Here is a 17,534-nt window from a genome sequence, read left to right as displayed (position 1 = left end):
AGTACTGTACATTTACAGATCTGCCCTGCACTGTAGGTTATTTGTGGCCACGTGCCAGTTAACAAATAAGACTAGCTTTACAGGCGTTTCTGTGGTGAAGGTGTTCGTGGCTCAGCATTTTGAAGACCACCAGAGATTATGTGTCATTTACAAGCAGGTCAGTGTTTCAGCTGCTCTAAATCACTGCTCCACAGAACAGGGTGTAGAGCATTTATACATGTCTTATAATATCCGCTTACCTAACCTGCTGGTTATACTCACGTTGATTATGAGCTGTTTTACTTACTGGAACATTTTACTCTAAACCTTTCAATGTTTGCTAGAGATTTTATACTTAAAGGTGCCGTGTGTACTTTTTTTGGAGGATCTATTGACAGAAATGCAATAAAATATACATAACTATGTCTTCAGAGGTGTATGTACCTTACATAATGAAGCTTTCTTTTTTTCCTTAGAATGAGCCATTTCCCCCTTACATGTTATTCGCCATGTTGATTCTACGGTAGCCCTGAACAGACAAACTGCTCTACAGAGCTCGTTTCGTAAAAACGTTATCTACTTCGGAAAAGAAGCGTAAACGTGACGACATATTAGTTCTTTGTCAGCCACCGTAGTGCTTTGAAAGGGAGGGGTGGAGTGAGCCGTTGGTTGTAATTCACAACCTCACCGCTAGATTCATACACTGGATCTTTAAAGTAGGTTCCTTAAAGGGATACTTCACCCAAAAATTTAAAATTCTGTCATCATTTACTCACCATCGAGCTGTTCCAAATCTGTATAAATGTATTTGTTCTGATGAACACAGAGAAATATATTTGGAGGAATGCTTATAACCAGACAGATTTTGCCCCCCATTGACTACCATAGTAGGAAAAATTAGTCAAAAGTGCCCCAGAACTGTTTGCTGTCCTAAATTCTTCAAAATGTCTTCTTTTAGGTTCAACAGAACAAAAAAAAAATGAAGTAATTTTTTCCTACATTGGGAGTCAATGGGGGGCAAGATTGGTTTGGTTACATTCTTCCAAATATCTTTCTCTGTGTTCATCAGAACAATTACATTTATACAGATTTGGAACAACTCGAACAAATCTGTCTGTACTCTGATTGGCTCACTCCAACTCCATATTCTGCTTTTAAACCCTTGGGTTTCGTCTCCCCTTGTCAACCACCGACTACGGAGCCCGTCTAGTCACCCTTCGGAGAAAAAAAAACAAGACCCGCAAATCCGTGGCCACAGTTTCGTAATTCGTTCCCTCAGTTTACAAAACCGTGCTCTCGGATTAATAAACTGTACCCACGAGTTTACAATCCGTGCTCTCGGTTTTGTAAACCGTCCCCTCAGATTTTGAAATCTGTACCCACGAATTCATAATCTGTGCCCAAGCTTTCGCAATCCGTGAGCACGGTTTTGCAAACTGTAGCCTACTCGCGGAATTGAAGCCTCTGTCTGTCAACAGAACAAGCTCCTACCTACAGGAACATTAACCAATATTGTATATTGTTTTATATATAAATTGTCCTAATGTGTTTACACACGAGTGCGTGGCGCATATAAAGCATGCGTTCATTGCCGCGTTTCACTGGCATAAAGTTGGAATGACATTAAACCTTCGTGAATTTAGGGACCATCTCTAAAGTACACATTAAAATACCTTTTTCCAACTTCAATGGCATTTAAAGGGAATGACTTAAACCCACAAGACTAACTGTACAGTGTTCATGTGTGTGTCAGATATAATGCACACCTTTTAGATTATTTATATTTATTATAATAAACTGTTAAATCAAATGCAAATATTCTTATGTGTTTCACTGCTGTACGGGCTCATACATATATACAAATTTTAAATCTGAATAGCATTTAAAGGGAATGACTTCCCTGACTAACTGTAAAGTGTTCATGTGTGTGTGAGATAGAATGCACACCTCTTAGATTATTGATATGTATTAAAATAAACCGTCAAATCACATGCAAACATTCCTATGTGTATAATGGTCTCATACACAAATATACCATTATTTAAAGCTCAATAGCAATAAGTATAGGAATATGTACATATGATTTGATGGTTTATTTTAATACTCAATAATCTAAAAGTTGTGCATAATAGCTGACACACACATGAACACTGTACAGTTAGTATTGTGGATATAAATCATTCCCTTTAAATGCTTTTGAAGTTGGAAAAATGTATTTTAATGTGTACTTTAGAGATGGTCCCTAAATTCACGAAAGTTTAACGTCAAACCAACTTTATGCCAGTGAAACGCGTCAATGAACGCATGCTTTATATGCGCCACGCGCTCGTGTGTAAACACATTAGGACAATTTATATATAAAACAGTATACAATATTGGTTAATGTTCCTGTAGGAAGGAGCTTGTTCTGTTGACAGACAGAGGCTTCAATTCCACGAGTAGGCTACAGTTTGCAAAACCGTGCACACGGATTGCGAAAGCGTGGGCACAGATTATGAATTCGTGGGTACAGATTTCAAAAACTGAGGGGACGGTTTACAAAACCGAGAGCACGGATTGTAAACTCGTGGGTACAGTTTATTAATCCGAGAGCACGGTTTTGTAAACTGAGGGAACGAATTACAAAACTGTGGCCACGGATTTGCGGGTCTTGTTTTTTTTTCTCCGAGGGGTGACCAGACGGGCTCTGTAACAGACAAATGATCAAGAGGCAGGCCAGTCAGAATCTACAGGATTATCTTCACTGGGTCAGAAAGAAGAGAACTCTGAAGAATCCCTGAGGTCAGAAATGTTTCAACCAAGTACGAGACGAAACTAAAGAGGCATCTACCGTTACATCAACACAACATTTGTGAACATTAATGAAGGTGAAACTTGAATCGAAATGTTTGCATAATGCCTATATGAGAAAAACAGTCTTCGCTATAATTATCTGGCCAACATGCAATTTAGACAGCAAAAAAAGAACCAACAACAGTAAATAAGACAAGGATTATATGTCTCTCATGTCTACATAATGAGTTCAGAGAAGGTCTTTAAATGAGCGTAGCAACTGTGAGCTTCTGGGAAGAGAATCCTGAGACATTGTAAAAGACTAAATGGTATTTAAAGGTGCAGTAAGTGATTTATTTATGGAATGACATGCCAAAAACATCCCATTACGTTGTCCCTGAAGGTAAGTGTGCTGAAAATATTTATCAATATTTCAGATATGTTAGTCTCTATAAAAAAGCGGACAGGGTAGCAGCACTCTAAAAAAATACAACCCAGCAAATATATAACCTTAACAGCCAATAAAAAAACACCAAACAAAAGACTATAAACATCAAAAAAATCTTTGAAAAAATTACAAGGCAAATCCACCAATTGACCTTCTTGTGTCCTTGTGATGTCATATTCTCATGGTCCATTTAAAGACCGCTTTCCCACAAGTGTCCAAAAATTGTCTATTATGGAGGATCACACCATGTGTTTACCACTTCAGAATGTATTTAACAGCAGCTAACAGCTGTGTTATGAGTGCCGTGTAAAATTATGACTTGCAAAATAAACATACTTTAAGACTCCTTTGAACCCTGGACTCATAAAAGCATGTCACTTCAACAAATACATTTTATTTGAGTTAGACACCACAGACTATTCCAAAGCAGCTATAAAGACAATAGATGTGTGTTGGAGGGAGTTTTGATTGTCAGTGGAAAGCTGGAAAAAGCTGTTGTGCTGTAGATAAACTCTGGCCCAGTCACACTAGCTGTCCAAATAAAACTAGCTAATATTGTGTGGGATGTTTATACATTGTATCAATCATTTATGTGTTTGCATTTAAAAGGACAATGTTAATTTTAACAGTAATTTTTTGACATATATTTGGGAATTGGGACTCACTCACTTTGGAGTCCATTTGCTGCTATGGGGGACGTTTTATTTTAAGAATCAAAACAGACCGAATCATTTTGGATAAATGGAAATGTCTTCGTTTAACTGGCCAGTTCCATGAGGACCTCAATGATGTTCTTTTTTCCACTAATATAAAAAAATTGGCAATAACGCCTAAATGAATGTTTATTTGGTTTACGGCATTTGCTTAATGGCTGACTGAGAAGATTCAAGGATCCTTTTGGAGAGCAAATTTGCTGACTGAGATTCTTAAGAACAAGAGGCTTCTTAAGTTTAACATGTCAAATTAACTGCCGTTATCGCTTAAAACATTTAACAATAAACCATATCACCGCCTGAAATCGTTGAAAAAAAAGGTCACATTTAAGAGCTAACAGGAGTGACAGTACAGTGTATCCTCAGGATAACAGCTCCATTGTCCATGCCGCCTGAATGAGGAAGGAATTCCCCTAGACTGTACCACGCCTGTTTGATCTCATGCAATGAACGGCCCGATAAAACTAGCAGACTAAAATTAAACATAACTTCTGCCTTCCTTCCTAAGTCGTCCAACATAAACAACCACTTAATAATGAAGCTGGAAACAATAAAGTACAAAACCAGTAGGTTGTGTTAAATAAACAGACAGCTAGGAAAAGACTTATAAGGTTATTACCAGCAACATATTAATTGGATGTTGAGCTAGCAGGCAGAACTGCATCTCTATAGGTATAACAGGAAACAGATTGAACACACGACCCAGAAGCTGCCAAATAAATAGCTACTGTTGATACACCAGACTTCTCTGAAACATAAGGTGTGTATAAGCACAGCAACAGCCATCTCCAACTCAACATCTGTGTGCCAGGAGTATTATCTAACAATAAAGGAAAGCGAGGGGCCGGGTACCTGCTCATTCATTAGAAGCAGATGTCAAGCAGTTCATTTCCCACAGGCTAATGACAGACAGACAAGAATCGGAGTAAGCAACACATTGATGTGTCCAGCACAGAAACTCTCACCAGCGGACTGGCTAATAATCATTCATTTACAGCACTACTGTAAGGGTCCCATAAAGTGGACATTCATATTCAGAAGTGCAGGAATGCTCCTGAAGTACACTGTGGCACGATTCATGCAGATTAATGATTTATTCCAAAAAATTGAGGGTGGGCATATTTAAGATTATATACAAATAAAAATGATTTAAAGTTTGCTCCCATAATTTGTATTGCGGAGTAAAACGGTACATGCAAAAACAGAACAGGACTTGATTTCAACTTTCTTGCATTTTGATAATAGCTAATAGTAATACCTGCACAATATTTCTAAATAATGCAATGTATGTGATGTGATACGATAATGCCTAATTTAGTTTAAAGGGGTCAAATGGCATGAATACGTGTTTTTCTGTGTCTTTGGTATGTTATAAGTTGCCCATGCATTTATTAGACACGCAAAATTGCAAAAATGAAAGTGTCGGAAACAAAAGATGCATTCTATCTAAAAGCGAATGCTCACCCAGACCTGCCTGAAACGCCTCGTGTAACCACACCCCCACGAATGTACGTCATTTCGTGGTATGACTTGACTAAGACCGCCCAAGTCTACACGGAAGTAAGGTGGGCATACTTGTAAATCTCATTGTATCGTCGCCGCCGCAGCCACGTCATGGAGACGCTGCGTGTTTCGTTGCGAAAAGAAAGCCTCTTTGTTTGCCCTTCCAAAAGATGAGACAACTAAAAACGAATAGTTACATTTTATTTACAATACTGTTCCAGAACAGTACAATTCAAATATTCAAGTGTGTGCAGCGCATTTCACAGATGATTGAACCTGGGAGAGATCAAGGCCGGCTGTGCACAAAAGCTTTTGTTAAAAAGTGGGCCAATTCCAACCATTACAACTTTGCAAGGACAGTCTGGCGCTTCAGATTCGCAGCCTGTACGTATATTTTCATTGTAAAAGACTTTGTTACAGACTAACGTGAGTTGAGTTTGTCGTGTGTTTGTGATCTGCAAATGCAGACGCGTACGCGCGCAACATAAAAAAAAGACAACATAAGTCCTAATAATCAGTAATTATGTTCCAACTAGAGGCAACACATGTCGTGTTTATAATGGGGTTTATTGTCTTTGATGAGTCGCGACGAGACATGGAGTAACACTAGTTGATCACTAACGGCAAATCTTTATAACATTGTATATAAAAGGTAAAACTGTTAGCTATAGTTTTTAACTATTTAACATATATTTTTTAAAAACCTTACCAATCTTTTACATCCTGCTCAAGTCGCGCTGGCAAAGTTGATGTATCGGCTTGATCATCTTCATTTTCCGGATCAGATTCGGGCTCAAATTGATAAGTAAAGTACCGATGGCATTTTATCACCACATGATAACATGATGTGCCGAATATGGTAAGAGGCGTTACATTTCCGTCACACGCTTGCAATTTCAGAGCGATGAGCTTTGTAAGAAATCTGTGCGTTTCAGAGAGACGGGGCAAAGAGGAGATACAAACATGCACGGTTATGTGGAAAATACAGCGTTTTTAAACCTTAAATCGTGTATACACATTGCATTACATCTAAAACAAACCATAATATTTGTTTTAGCCCTGTCATTTGACCCCTTTCATTATCATTCATTTTTCTGGGGGAAAAGGCATTACTGTCTCTCCGCTATCTGCATAATACACCTAAAACTTAGGTTTACATCACTTCAAGTAAAAAAATCATTCAGTCTTGCAGCCCTAATAAAGGCTTACAAAAGACAAATTCTACCCTCAAAATAACGTGCATTCAATTTCATATTGTGTTGACTTTAGGTCCCCCATTCTGGCATTTCCATTTTCCCTTCTTTCACCCTCCTTCCAAAAAATTATAAAAAAATGTCAAAAAAACCTCAATGGTTAGATATTAAGACTGTGCCCATTCTTCTGTGCCTAGTCTCCACGCTGCAGGTTATCCACACAAAAGAACAAAGTACTGCTAAACTTGTGCCTTTTAGGCAGGTCTTGTACCCACGCCATGGAATCTGACTCACCGAGTCTCGCCTCTGTGCCAGATCTCAACAACGGTGTGCCCCTGACACCACTCTTTGTCCCCATGTCAAGATCACAATAGAGGTCCCGCAGTAATGCCAGGGCCTCGAGTTTTACAGCCCCCTTCCGGTGGCTAAGAAGTCTGCAGCAGCAGGACTTCCAGTTTATCATAAATTACCTCTGGAAGGGCTGTTTAATTACCAGCTTTAGAGGATAATTGCTTTTGCTGGCTCAAAGTTGTAGGTTTTGTGTCCATACAATTGAAGTGAATGGGGGCCTGAGCTGTTCTGTTACCAACATTTTTCAAAATATCTTCTTTTGTGTTCTGCATAAGAAAGAAAATCGTACAGGTTTGAAATGACAAGATGGCGTGTAAATGATGACAGAATTTTCATTTTGATAGTAAACTACTCCTTTGTAAGAGGAAAAAAGTTACCAATTTGGGTCATCTTATTTAAACTAAGACTCTTCCTTTTAAAATACTTTCAGAGAGTCATGGCTAAGACAGTCACTAAAAGGGTGAAGTTGTAGTTTAGGCCATGAAATCAAGTGTGGGTGGAGACAAAATTACACAAGCCAAGTTTAGTCTGAACACCACAAAAATTCGTTTTCAAAGCAAGAATGGCTCTGAGCATACACTACTGCTCTGAACCTAACTCATGCCCAAGACAAGTTTTGATCAACGTAAGTGATGATTCAGTTTCCTCTAGACCTGTTAGTGTTAGCTTTTGTCTAATACTATCTATAAAACCATGAACTGTAGTTTAAAATGCATAAGATAAGCTATGACTAATAACATGATGAGTTATGACAATATGAAGGATTAAGTACACAAGTAAATTGTGTCTAAAGTAGCATTTACTGGTCACAACTGAGGCCAAATTAACTCATTGTGGTGATAATAGTCTGGCAAAGTGCTTACAGGATTCACATTCCTTCTTTATCAGACAATAGCTCGGGTTTCTTTCCTACTGTTCATGCCAGAATTCATCACATATGTGACCAAGTCAAAAAACACAGGTCAGTCACACAACTGAGTTTATGATGTTGTAAGTGATATAGGAAGGGGCATGTATAAATAGCAAAACTAAATATCAAGTCCATGGTTATAGAAGGTACATGTCAAAAACCTGAAATGGATTCAAGTAACAAGCAGATAAAGGCCAGTGGAATCCGCACCAATTATACCTGAAAGCACAGTGGTCTCCAATAACAGGATTCAAAATGAAATTGTGTTTTTCCACTGGAGGGCTTTGGCATGAGAGCAGGGCTTGAAACTCTCAGCTGCAAAATTCCTACATGGAAAACACTGCAGCCAAGCACTAAAATGTTTGGTCATGGAAATAATAACGAGAGATCTGAAGTTTTAGATTGTGGGATGTGGTTTTAGCTCTATCAAGCGCAGGTGGCTCCACAGTAATTTTTTCATTTCCAGTTTCAACATGTTTGTTCTCATATTTTGGTAGCAAGCATCCTCGATTTTCATCCGAGCGTGTGGCTGCAAATGCAATCTCTTCAGCCTTCCTTATAGGTCACATGACCCTCTCTTAGTAAAGCATTAGTTTATTCTATGGAATGTTTTATTTATTTTTGTTTAGGTTGAACCGCCATCGACAAAAGTGGTACAAGAAGGTCAGAACAGTCCTCTTTTATGGGAATATGAGAAAAAAACAGAACTAGGCCTACAGTTTCAAAGAAATCCAAACATGGACCACAATAGCTTCTAGTTTGCACTTTTGTAATTAAACACATTTTTATTAGTATAACAATTTTAATTAAAAAGTAAAAAATATTTTTTTAAAAGCAAACACGAACCCCTTTATCCACCCTCCCACCCCAGTTTATTTATTTGACCCAGCAGGATGATGAATCAGCAATTTGAGCATAAATCAACACACCACTACTTTTACCATAAAGACATCCTCTGCTAGAACAGAACAGATTTCCTCTCTTATCACAAACAGAGGGAAACTGGGACACTAAACCCTCCACACTGGATTTCATCCAAACGTCTATCGCGTCTGCCAATTTGACAACATGAACGCTACTCCACACAATGACGCATTAATGGCAAGTATTTGGTCAGGTGAGCGCCAGGTGGGATCTAATCTTTCTCTAACCACGCCCTCACCCATAACCCAGTAGAGTTACCTCACATCTTGACTCTCACATCTACAGTAAATGACAAAGAGAGAGGCTGCCTGCTAACGGCAAAGTTCCAAAACAGCCCACCTCCAGCCAAGGAGTCGTTGACATGCTAATGTACATCAGTCTCCTGGGTGGCTCAAATAGTTTCATCCGTGGCCTCTCCTTGTTGAACCAAGCAGGCAGAGAGGCCAACCAAAGCACAGCAAACCGTGACAAACCCTGGCACCCGCTTCAAAAGAAAGATTATTGCCAGCACTGGACTGACTCACCACCATACACTAGGTCAATCGCTTGTGTTAACAGTCACTTAGACGCACCTTTACTCTTTTGTTTTGGTTAAACACAGCAAAGCAATTCTTTGTTATGTCTGGTGCTTGCCAATCATAATACGCCACAAAGATAAATCACCAGCTTTATTTGTCAATTGAAACAAGGTAAGGGTACAAAATGACATAAGAGTAAAAGGAAATGTAGCCCCTCTTCTCTTCTTATTTTTCTTTTAGTGTGACCTAAGGGCATCTAAATTCTGCATGATCTCGAGCAGTATAATAACAGCCTTGCGCTCAATGGGGTTGCAGGAGACATGGAAAAGGACTGTGGCAAGCTGAGGCATGTCATAGATTAATGAAAGAAGAGTCTCTGCAGAGATCCATTCACATGCTGTTTTCACAAGCCAACCTTCACACCATCTTACCATAAATATCCAGCAAGCACCGACACAAGCCAAATTATGACAAAACGTATTGAGTGATATGGAAATGCTGATATAATTTGTAAGAATGATGAGCTGTAAATCCAGACGAAGAGCGTGGGATTGAAAGGATTTCTTTCCAAGTCATTATTAATAGTACTTACTACAGACAAGACAATAGGTGTACTGTCACCACCTTTTAAAATGAAGAAATAAAACATAACTCGACAGTAATGTTGCAAGAACATATCTTTTTATACTAGTTTCAATCAAATATTGATATTTTATTAGGGCTGTTCAACGATTAATCGTGATTAATCGCATCCAGAATATATACTGCAATGTGCATATATTCATTTTGTATTTATAAACACATACACGCACACATACATGTATATATTTAGGAAATATTTGCATCTATATATTAATATTTATTATATAGAATTGAAATTTTATACAAACATTTATTCATTTTTATATTTTTCTTAAATACATGCATATATGTGTTATGTAAGGAATAATTGACGACGGGCCGTTCAATTATCGAAAGTTAATGCACACCCCGAGGTGGTAATGCGGCCAAGACGCGAAGCGGAGTGGCCGTTACACCTCGGGTGTGCATTAACTTTCGATAATTGAAAGGACCGGAGCCAATTATTCCGCTTATACCACGGTCACAACACCACAAGACGTTGTTCCGATACCACAAGACGTTGTTACGATGTTTTATGTCAAGACATTTGTATGGTATTTGTCCCGGAATGCTCTTGCTGGTAGAACTAATTTCTTACGCATCTCATCTGAAGGCGTTGCTTGAGCTGCATATGCAGTTTTCCGAGAGCGAGAGGAAGACAGACAGTACACATGCATACGCGTTTGCTTCACTGAGAGTGAAAAGACAAATATCTATATTTGATTTGTTTTCGTCGTATTTAACACCCCTGTCGTATAAGAAAAGTATTAAGAGAAAAAATGTGACACGGAGGTTTCTGCGCCAGCGGCGGTTCTCGCAGTGGCATAGAAAGCTTCCTGCTGTGTGTTTTAAGTCCCGTTTACCCATTCCACAGACGAATTTAACATGTTGTTTTTGTTATGTTTGTGCTTCGTGTTTTTTCTTTAACCCGATGATTGTGTCATGTAGTTTGCCGTTACCTTTGATACATGCTTTAGTTTTTCGTCTGAACAGTCCTGTACAGTGCTCTCGCCATTGTTGTTCAAATGTTCATGCTGTCCATAAATAATAGTTATTTCTTCTCAGACAATGGAATTTGCCTGTCACTTTGTCTGTTGTTAGATACGTATTCACTGGTGGACAGTAGGCTACATTTAAGTTAAACTGGGCGCAGTGATATGGAACTGTAATTCGGTCGACAAATCTGGAACTACTTCATAGGTGTGCGTTTAACTGAAAAATAATGCACACCCGTCGAACGTTCGTCAGCCAATCAGAATGAAGCATTCAACAGCCCCGTGGTATAAGTGTTTATAAAGTGCACAGTGCACAGACATTTATATTTTGTAAACAAACTTTTCATCTGGAAGTGATTAATCGCGATTAATCGTTGAACAGCCCTATATTTTATGTATAATAGGAGTCACGCTCCAAGCTCGAAGTGCTGCTCTTGGAGACCCACCGTCCTGCTGAGAACACCACCATCTGTAATAAAACAGATAATCTAAAACTTGACTTGCCTTGTGAGTCAGGGTTTCGGGTTGAAGCAAAATTCAAAAGAACAGAGGGTCTGCAAGAGTACGAATGAAGGACCCCTGCTTCCAGGCAATAAAACTAGAAATTCAGGACGGTCCCATACAAAAGGTCAAACGTTTCCGGAGACAGACATCTATAAAATCTTTCAGAGGTCTGACACACTATTCTAACTATTGGAGACACAAGCGAACAAGGGAAAGTGAGACATAATTGATCTTGAAGTGGGCATCCTGACAAGACCGACTGGGGTTACGTTACATCAATTTTGACTCATATCAGCACTCGTATGGGTTACAATACCAGCTGAGGTGCAGCTGTGTTTGGTGTATACCCCCCACCCAACCACCACTCCATCACGAACAGCTGGCAAATGAAAGATGAAAATTCCCACAGTGATGTACCGCAGTCACCTGCAAACGATGCCTAACGGTGGGAAGAAATTAATGTGCGAGAAAGATCACAGAAGTGGGAGAAAATCCATTTGGAAAATCCAGAATCAAAAACAACATGCTTGTAGAAAAAAAGTCAACTTCAGCTGAAACACGCATAAAACTATAAAGATGGTTTTCTAAATGAAGAGAAAACCAATCAGATCTCCAAGGCTGAGAAATCCAAACCTCACACTTCACAACAGAACAAACAACAGCAGAGAGCAGAGGCTGTTCTCCATATGGGTCAATAATGTCTGTAAACAAGCTTCGCCATCATCAACGAGAAGGAAGGAACAAACTAAAAATGAAAATAAACCTATTTACAAACTGTCATGAATGCCATTACAAAGGACTTTATATACCCAATCCACAAGAATTTGCTGCATGTAGCAACCCATATTAGGCTGACAAGCAGCTTGCAAAACAAGATATATTAAAGGCAAGCACACGCTGAGACCATTAATAATCTCCTGTCCTCAAAATCTCATTGAACACCGGCCCTGTTATCCAAGCGCTGTGCACTAGATTCCCCAGTGCTTTCTGGGAAGACCACAGGTGTTAAAATGACCAGGATGTTTGGACTATATCTAGATATCACATACAATACAGTAAATGTGAGCATACAACAGAGGCCAAGACGGTGAAAGACAAAACAGATATACAGTATGTTCGCAACTAAAGTCTGTCTGGTGCAGGACCCCGAATATATCAACAGGAATCCAGACCGGTTTCAAAATTCTAATAGTACTTTGCAGATGATGTCAGTCAGTGTTTACTTGCGATGCCGTATTGGGAGAGACATCTTAAAATAAAAAAAGCATGTTGTAACATTGGATGGGAGTCATGGGACAAGCAATCTCTTAAAACAGAGCTGAAAATAACATTTCTACCTTTAAAGGTAATGGGTCCACTGTAAAATGTATTTAACCAGTTTATAGGGTCTACTCACCCTCTTGTCATTTCAAACCTGACTTTCTTTCTTCTGCAGAACTCAAAAGAAGATATTTTGAAGAATGTTGGTAATCTAACAACAGAGGTACTCATTGACTTGCATTGGTTTTGTGTCCATACAATTGAAGTGAATGGGTACCGCCATAGTTTTGTTACCAACATTCTTCAAAATATATTTTTTTGTGTTTAGCAGAAGAAAGAAAGTCATACAGGTTTAAAATGACAAGAGGTTGAGTACATGATGACAGAATTTTCATTTTTGGGTGAACTATCCCTGTAAAGTTACACACAGTAAAATGATTTAGATCTGTATGTTACTGCAGTGTACAGTAAACTAAAAGTTTGGGGGGTAGGTAATGTATTAAATAAAAAAACTACACTTTGTTACATGTGTACTGCAGCTCTAAACCCGTCCCTACAATCTTAAGTCTCACATTAAGACAAACTGATAAAAGGGGGAAAAAAGACAAACACTGGCCACAAACCCACTTGTGACCGAAATGGAAATAAAACCTCAACGACCTCACAAGTGGCCAGTTTAACCCAAAAATTACATGCGTCAATAGACGGCAAAGAATCTTCTCTCAATTACCAGGCCATTGATAGTTAACAGCAGGGAGGGAGCACTTGATTGTGTCAGTAAACTAAAAGGCAATAAACTGCTTTTATTGGGGTTTTGTCAGTGCTGATTGATACTCATGACCCTGAAATTCCAACAGGCCCAGCAGGAAGCTAGTGGCAACAGGACCCTTCTCATCGGCTGAATCGAACGTCCTCTTTGGTATATCTTGGGAAAGCTTGTAATGGAAGAAAACACATGCCACTGCCTCCATTTAATTCAATTATAGTGCAATTGACACAGCGGTCCCTGAGACAAAGACCATCTCGAATTACGAAAGCCATTGTGTTTATCCCCCGCCACTGAGGGGTAAGTTTAGAGCGGCTCATTTTCACTGGTGTTTGAAGACAGCTAGACAAGAAAGGGATTATACACGGTATGCAGAAGGAACGCATGGTTGGCCAAACGGATTTAAAGAATTTGAGGTTATACAAGACGAGATTTTCCATTATCATGTGACCCAGGGGATTGGCGAGAAGATAAACGTCAAAGGCATCTCTCGTTTCAGCCAACACTAAAATAGGTATAAACAAGCACGGGGTAAATGATCGTAGCCTGTGTGTCTGCCTGAAAAACAAACATTTAAATCATGCTTGACATGATCAACATTATCTAACTGTCTGAATCATTCAACTCTATGGAAAATGGTGCAGCATAGTTTGAAAATTTCTACTTTGTGATGTTAAAAATGTGTCACACTTTTCCCACAGATCAATCCCAGTGAATTTCTCAAGTTTCTCTACTACACCCCCGTGAGCAGTACAGTCCAAATGACTATACCAGCAGAATGGAAATGATACAGTAACACAGATTGAATTCAATCACTAGCAAGAAAAATGAGATGCAAGTATGTGTTTTTCACATCATACCATCCTAAATCCAAATCAATTATTTCCTTTTGTGTTAACAATAAAATGCCATGCAAACTGCAATTACTTAATGTGAGGTAATGAATGAGTGCATGGTTGTTCAAATAGCATGCTGATTTTCTTGATAGCACGTATAGGCTGTTAACATATGTACAGTAATCCTATAGTGTTTAAAAGCAAAATCTACCATAAAAGTTGTCTTTTCACACACACACAAATCATCTACCATAAGCAAAGTACACAACCAAATCAAGTATCCAGACATTTAAGACACCACTGTGAACAACTATGAATAGCTCGTTTCTATGGATAAAATTAGACCAAGACATGAACACACATGCAACACTTGAGTCGAATCTGTGTTTAACAGATTAAAGTGACATAAAGAAATCCTTTACATTGTATAACTGCACTTTTCCTACATGCACCCACGCAGAAAAACGAGTACCGTGGATAAAAACTTTTGATAAAGTAATTTTCAGCGTATCGTTTCATTGATACAGTAACCTGCATGAAACATGCCCTCTCTGTTACAGTGAATGCAGTGCGGAATGTAATCTTTAAAAAAGCGGATAAATCAGTTTACTTACTTTAAATAGATGCGACGCTAGTGCCAAAGAGACTATAAAAACATAGAGTTTAAGGGCACTTATCCGAGTCCCCATTTTCTGCCAACCCAGCACGATTAAAGCACGCTCCTGGGAGAGGAAGAAAAGCAAAGTCCGTCACTTGAAGCAAAGTCCGTCACTTGAAGCCACTGAGCAGTTTATTTCGAAAAGTTTGAAGTCTTTCGTCTACAGCAAGGCCGTCGTCGTTTCTACGTCCCGCGATTCGTGGGACCTCATTTAACAAAAAAGAAATCCGCATAAAAATGAGAGGCAACTGATGGTTGAGTTGTAAATATCCGCTTGTTCTCTTGGTCCCACTTTCAGATGGGCAGCAGAAAGTTAAGGGTGCGCTACCCTAGCGGATCACTTGAAGTGCGATGATGTTAAACCGTAGCCAATGGTTGCGTTCTCAAATCAAACCTAGTTTAACTGCCTACCAAGACAACATTGTGGGTAAAATTACTCAAGTGACGCGGGATGTGCCTCGTGTGCCTATTATTTCCAGAAATATGATGCCTAAAATGCGATATAGGTAGGTAGCTCGCTAGGTTTGAGACGCAGCCCATCACTGTTTGCGGTAAAACACGGACTGGAGTTCCGGGTGCTCGTGAAATCTTACGGCTAAACGTACGCATGTAAAATAAATAAATAACCAACTAAATAAATAAAACGTTTATATTAAAATACACAAAAGTAACATTTTTTGCTTTTTGTATTTGTTTTTACAGTTCTAAATGCACTTAGAACATGCTTATTTAAATAAATACTTAATGCCTACTGCATGTGCTAATAATACGTTTTTTTAAACATATCTATATCCACTAAACATCTTTGTATGATGTATTGTGTATTCATTTCAATTTCAGAGAGAGATAATTTATGAACAAATTGCACCCCACGTCCATGTTTGATAGTGGACACAGTGTGTAAATGCAAGGCATGCAACATGTTTGTGGCAGTGCAACATTTTTATTTATTTTTTACCCTTTGGATAAAAATGTCCAGGTTGTATTTAATTGAATATATTCGGATTATTATTATTAAAATAGTATGTGTGTGCACTGTGCATGCATTAGGCTATTTTAGATAATCCAGTTCACATTGGATTATGAAGCCTGTTTAGCTTTTCAGCACAGAAATTTCAGTATAATGAAATATTAAAGCAATAAGCCCCAAGAAACAGTGGGTTACAGTGCATTTTATAACAGCTAAGGGCGTTGTGACACGACGCGAAGCGGAGTGCCTAAAACGCCGTAGCTGTTATAAAATGCACTTTATAAAACGGTCAGTTCTGGTCCTTGATTCTGATTGGCTGAGCGGAGTTCTAAGCCGTTATAAAATACCTCATTGTGACTGTTGAACCATCTAATGACGCGCAAATTCAGGAACCTCTTAAAAACCCTTCAGAAGATTTAAGTGATGATTATAGCTGGTTATGCAGTATTTTGGCTTGGCCCACAAAGAACTCTCTTTTAATACAGTGAGCTTGCAGTTACATTACATTTGTAAAGTTGAGATGTTTTCACATTTCTGGCAGAGCTAATATTAGATAAGGTCAGCCGGTCATGCCCCAAACTCCCTTGAATGCTAATGCTTACTTATTGGGCTGTTGAATGCTTCAATCTGATTGGTTGAAAAACGTTCTATGGGTATGCATTAACTTTCAGTTAAATGCACACCTATGAAGGTGTTCCAGGTCTGCTGACCACATTACAGTTCCATATCACTTCGCAAAGTTTAAACAACAGAAAAGTTAGTGTAGCCTACAGGACATCACCTCACACAGCACCCTGCTCTTGATCTGAGGTTTATAATGTCAAACTTTACTGTTAATGGAAACGTGTGCAGTTTCGTTTCAATAAACAAAGCATTTCAAAACATATACTGAAATCGAATAAATAAAATAAATAAATAGAAAGACAAAATCCATTAATAAACACTGATGGTTTGTTTTCCTCTTCATGCTGCTATAACTGATAACAAATATACTTTGATAGACCTACTCTTTCAAAAGTTTGCGTGATTTTATTTTATTTTACTGCTGAAGATAGAAACAATACGAGGAATAAATAATTTATTATCACTGGCTTTTCTGTCACATTACCGCAAACACGCAGGTGTGCGCGCGATCTCTCTCTCTCACACACACACGCACACACGCACACAACGTGGCTCAAGCTTCCGAGTCCGTTCGCTCGAGATGCGCAAGAAAGTAGTCCTACCATCAACAGCATTTTAAAGACGATAACATGACAAACATTGAAATTAAACATCTGAACAATGTTCTGTGGTGTGGTAACCTTGGTATAAGCGGAATAAATGACGTTCCGTTCAATTATTCGAAAGTTAATGCACACGCGAAGTGTAACGGCCAATCCGCTTAGCGTCGTGGCCGCATTACCAACTTGGGGTGTGCATTAACTTTCGAATAATTGAACGGCCCGTCGTCAATTATTCCTTAAATAACATTATTAACATTGTTTAAAACTCATGTCATCTAAAACAGGTGCATAAAGCATTTAGACATGTCACACAGCATATGATATAATGTGGCGTTCTGGCATATAAAGTAAAATCTGAAGCTTGTGTGAATACATGTTTCAGGTTAT

The 17,534-nt window shown here is 38.7% G+C and overlaps 1 protein-coding gene across 13 annotated transcripts in view; it reads right to left on the bottom strand.

Annotated features, from left to right (window-relative positions):
• Positions 1–15,469, bottom strand: part of hspg2 (heparan sulfate proteoglycan 2) — a 92,984-nt gene extending 77,515 nt beyond the window's left edge. For 10 of the 13 annotated variants that reach the window (XM_057319235.1, XM_057319238.1, XM_057319239.1 and 7 more), the window contains exon 1: positions 14,908–15,468. In XM_057319235.1, the coding sequence (XP_057175218.1) occupies positions 14,908–14,982 (75 nt within the window). In that variant the 5' untranslated portion in view covers positions 14,983–15,468. Of the gene's footprint in view, positions 1–14,907 lie in introns of all 13 variants that reach the window. The other 3 variants (XM_057319247.1, XM_057319248.1, XM_057319244.1) reach the window with 2 other exon arrangements.
• Between the last annotated feature and the right edge of the window lie 2,065 nt (positions 15,470–17,534).

The sequence above is a fragment of the Triplophysa rosa genome, linkage group LG21 (genome assembly GCF_024868665.1).
Source record: "Triplophysa rosa linkage group LG21, Trosa_1v2, whole genome shotgun sequence".
Classification (NCBI taxonomy): domain Eukaryota; kingdom Metazoa; phylum Chordata; class Actinopteri; order Cypriniformes; family Nemacheilidae; genus Triplophysa; species Triplophysa rosa.
Note: the sequence above shows the minus strand (reverse complement) of the source record. Positions and strands in the feature narration are given on the sequence as shown.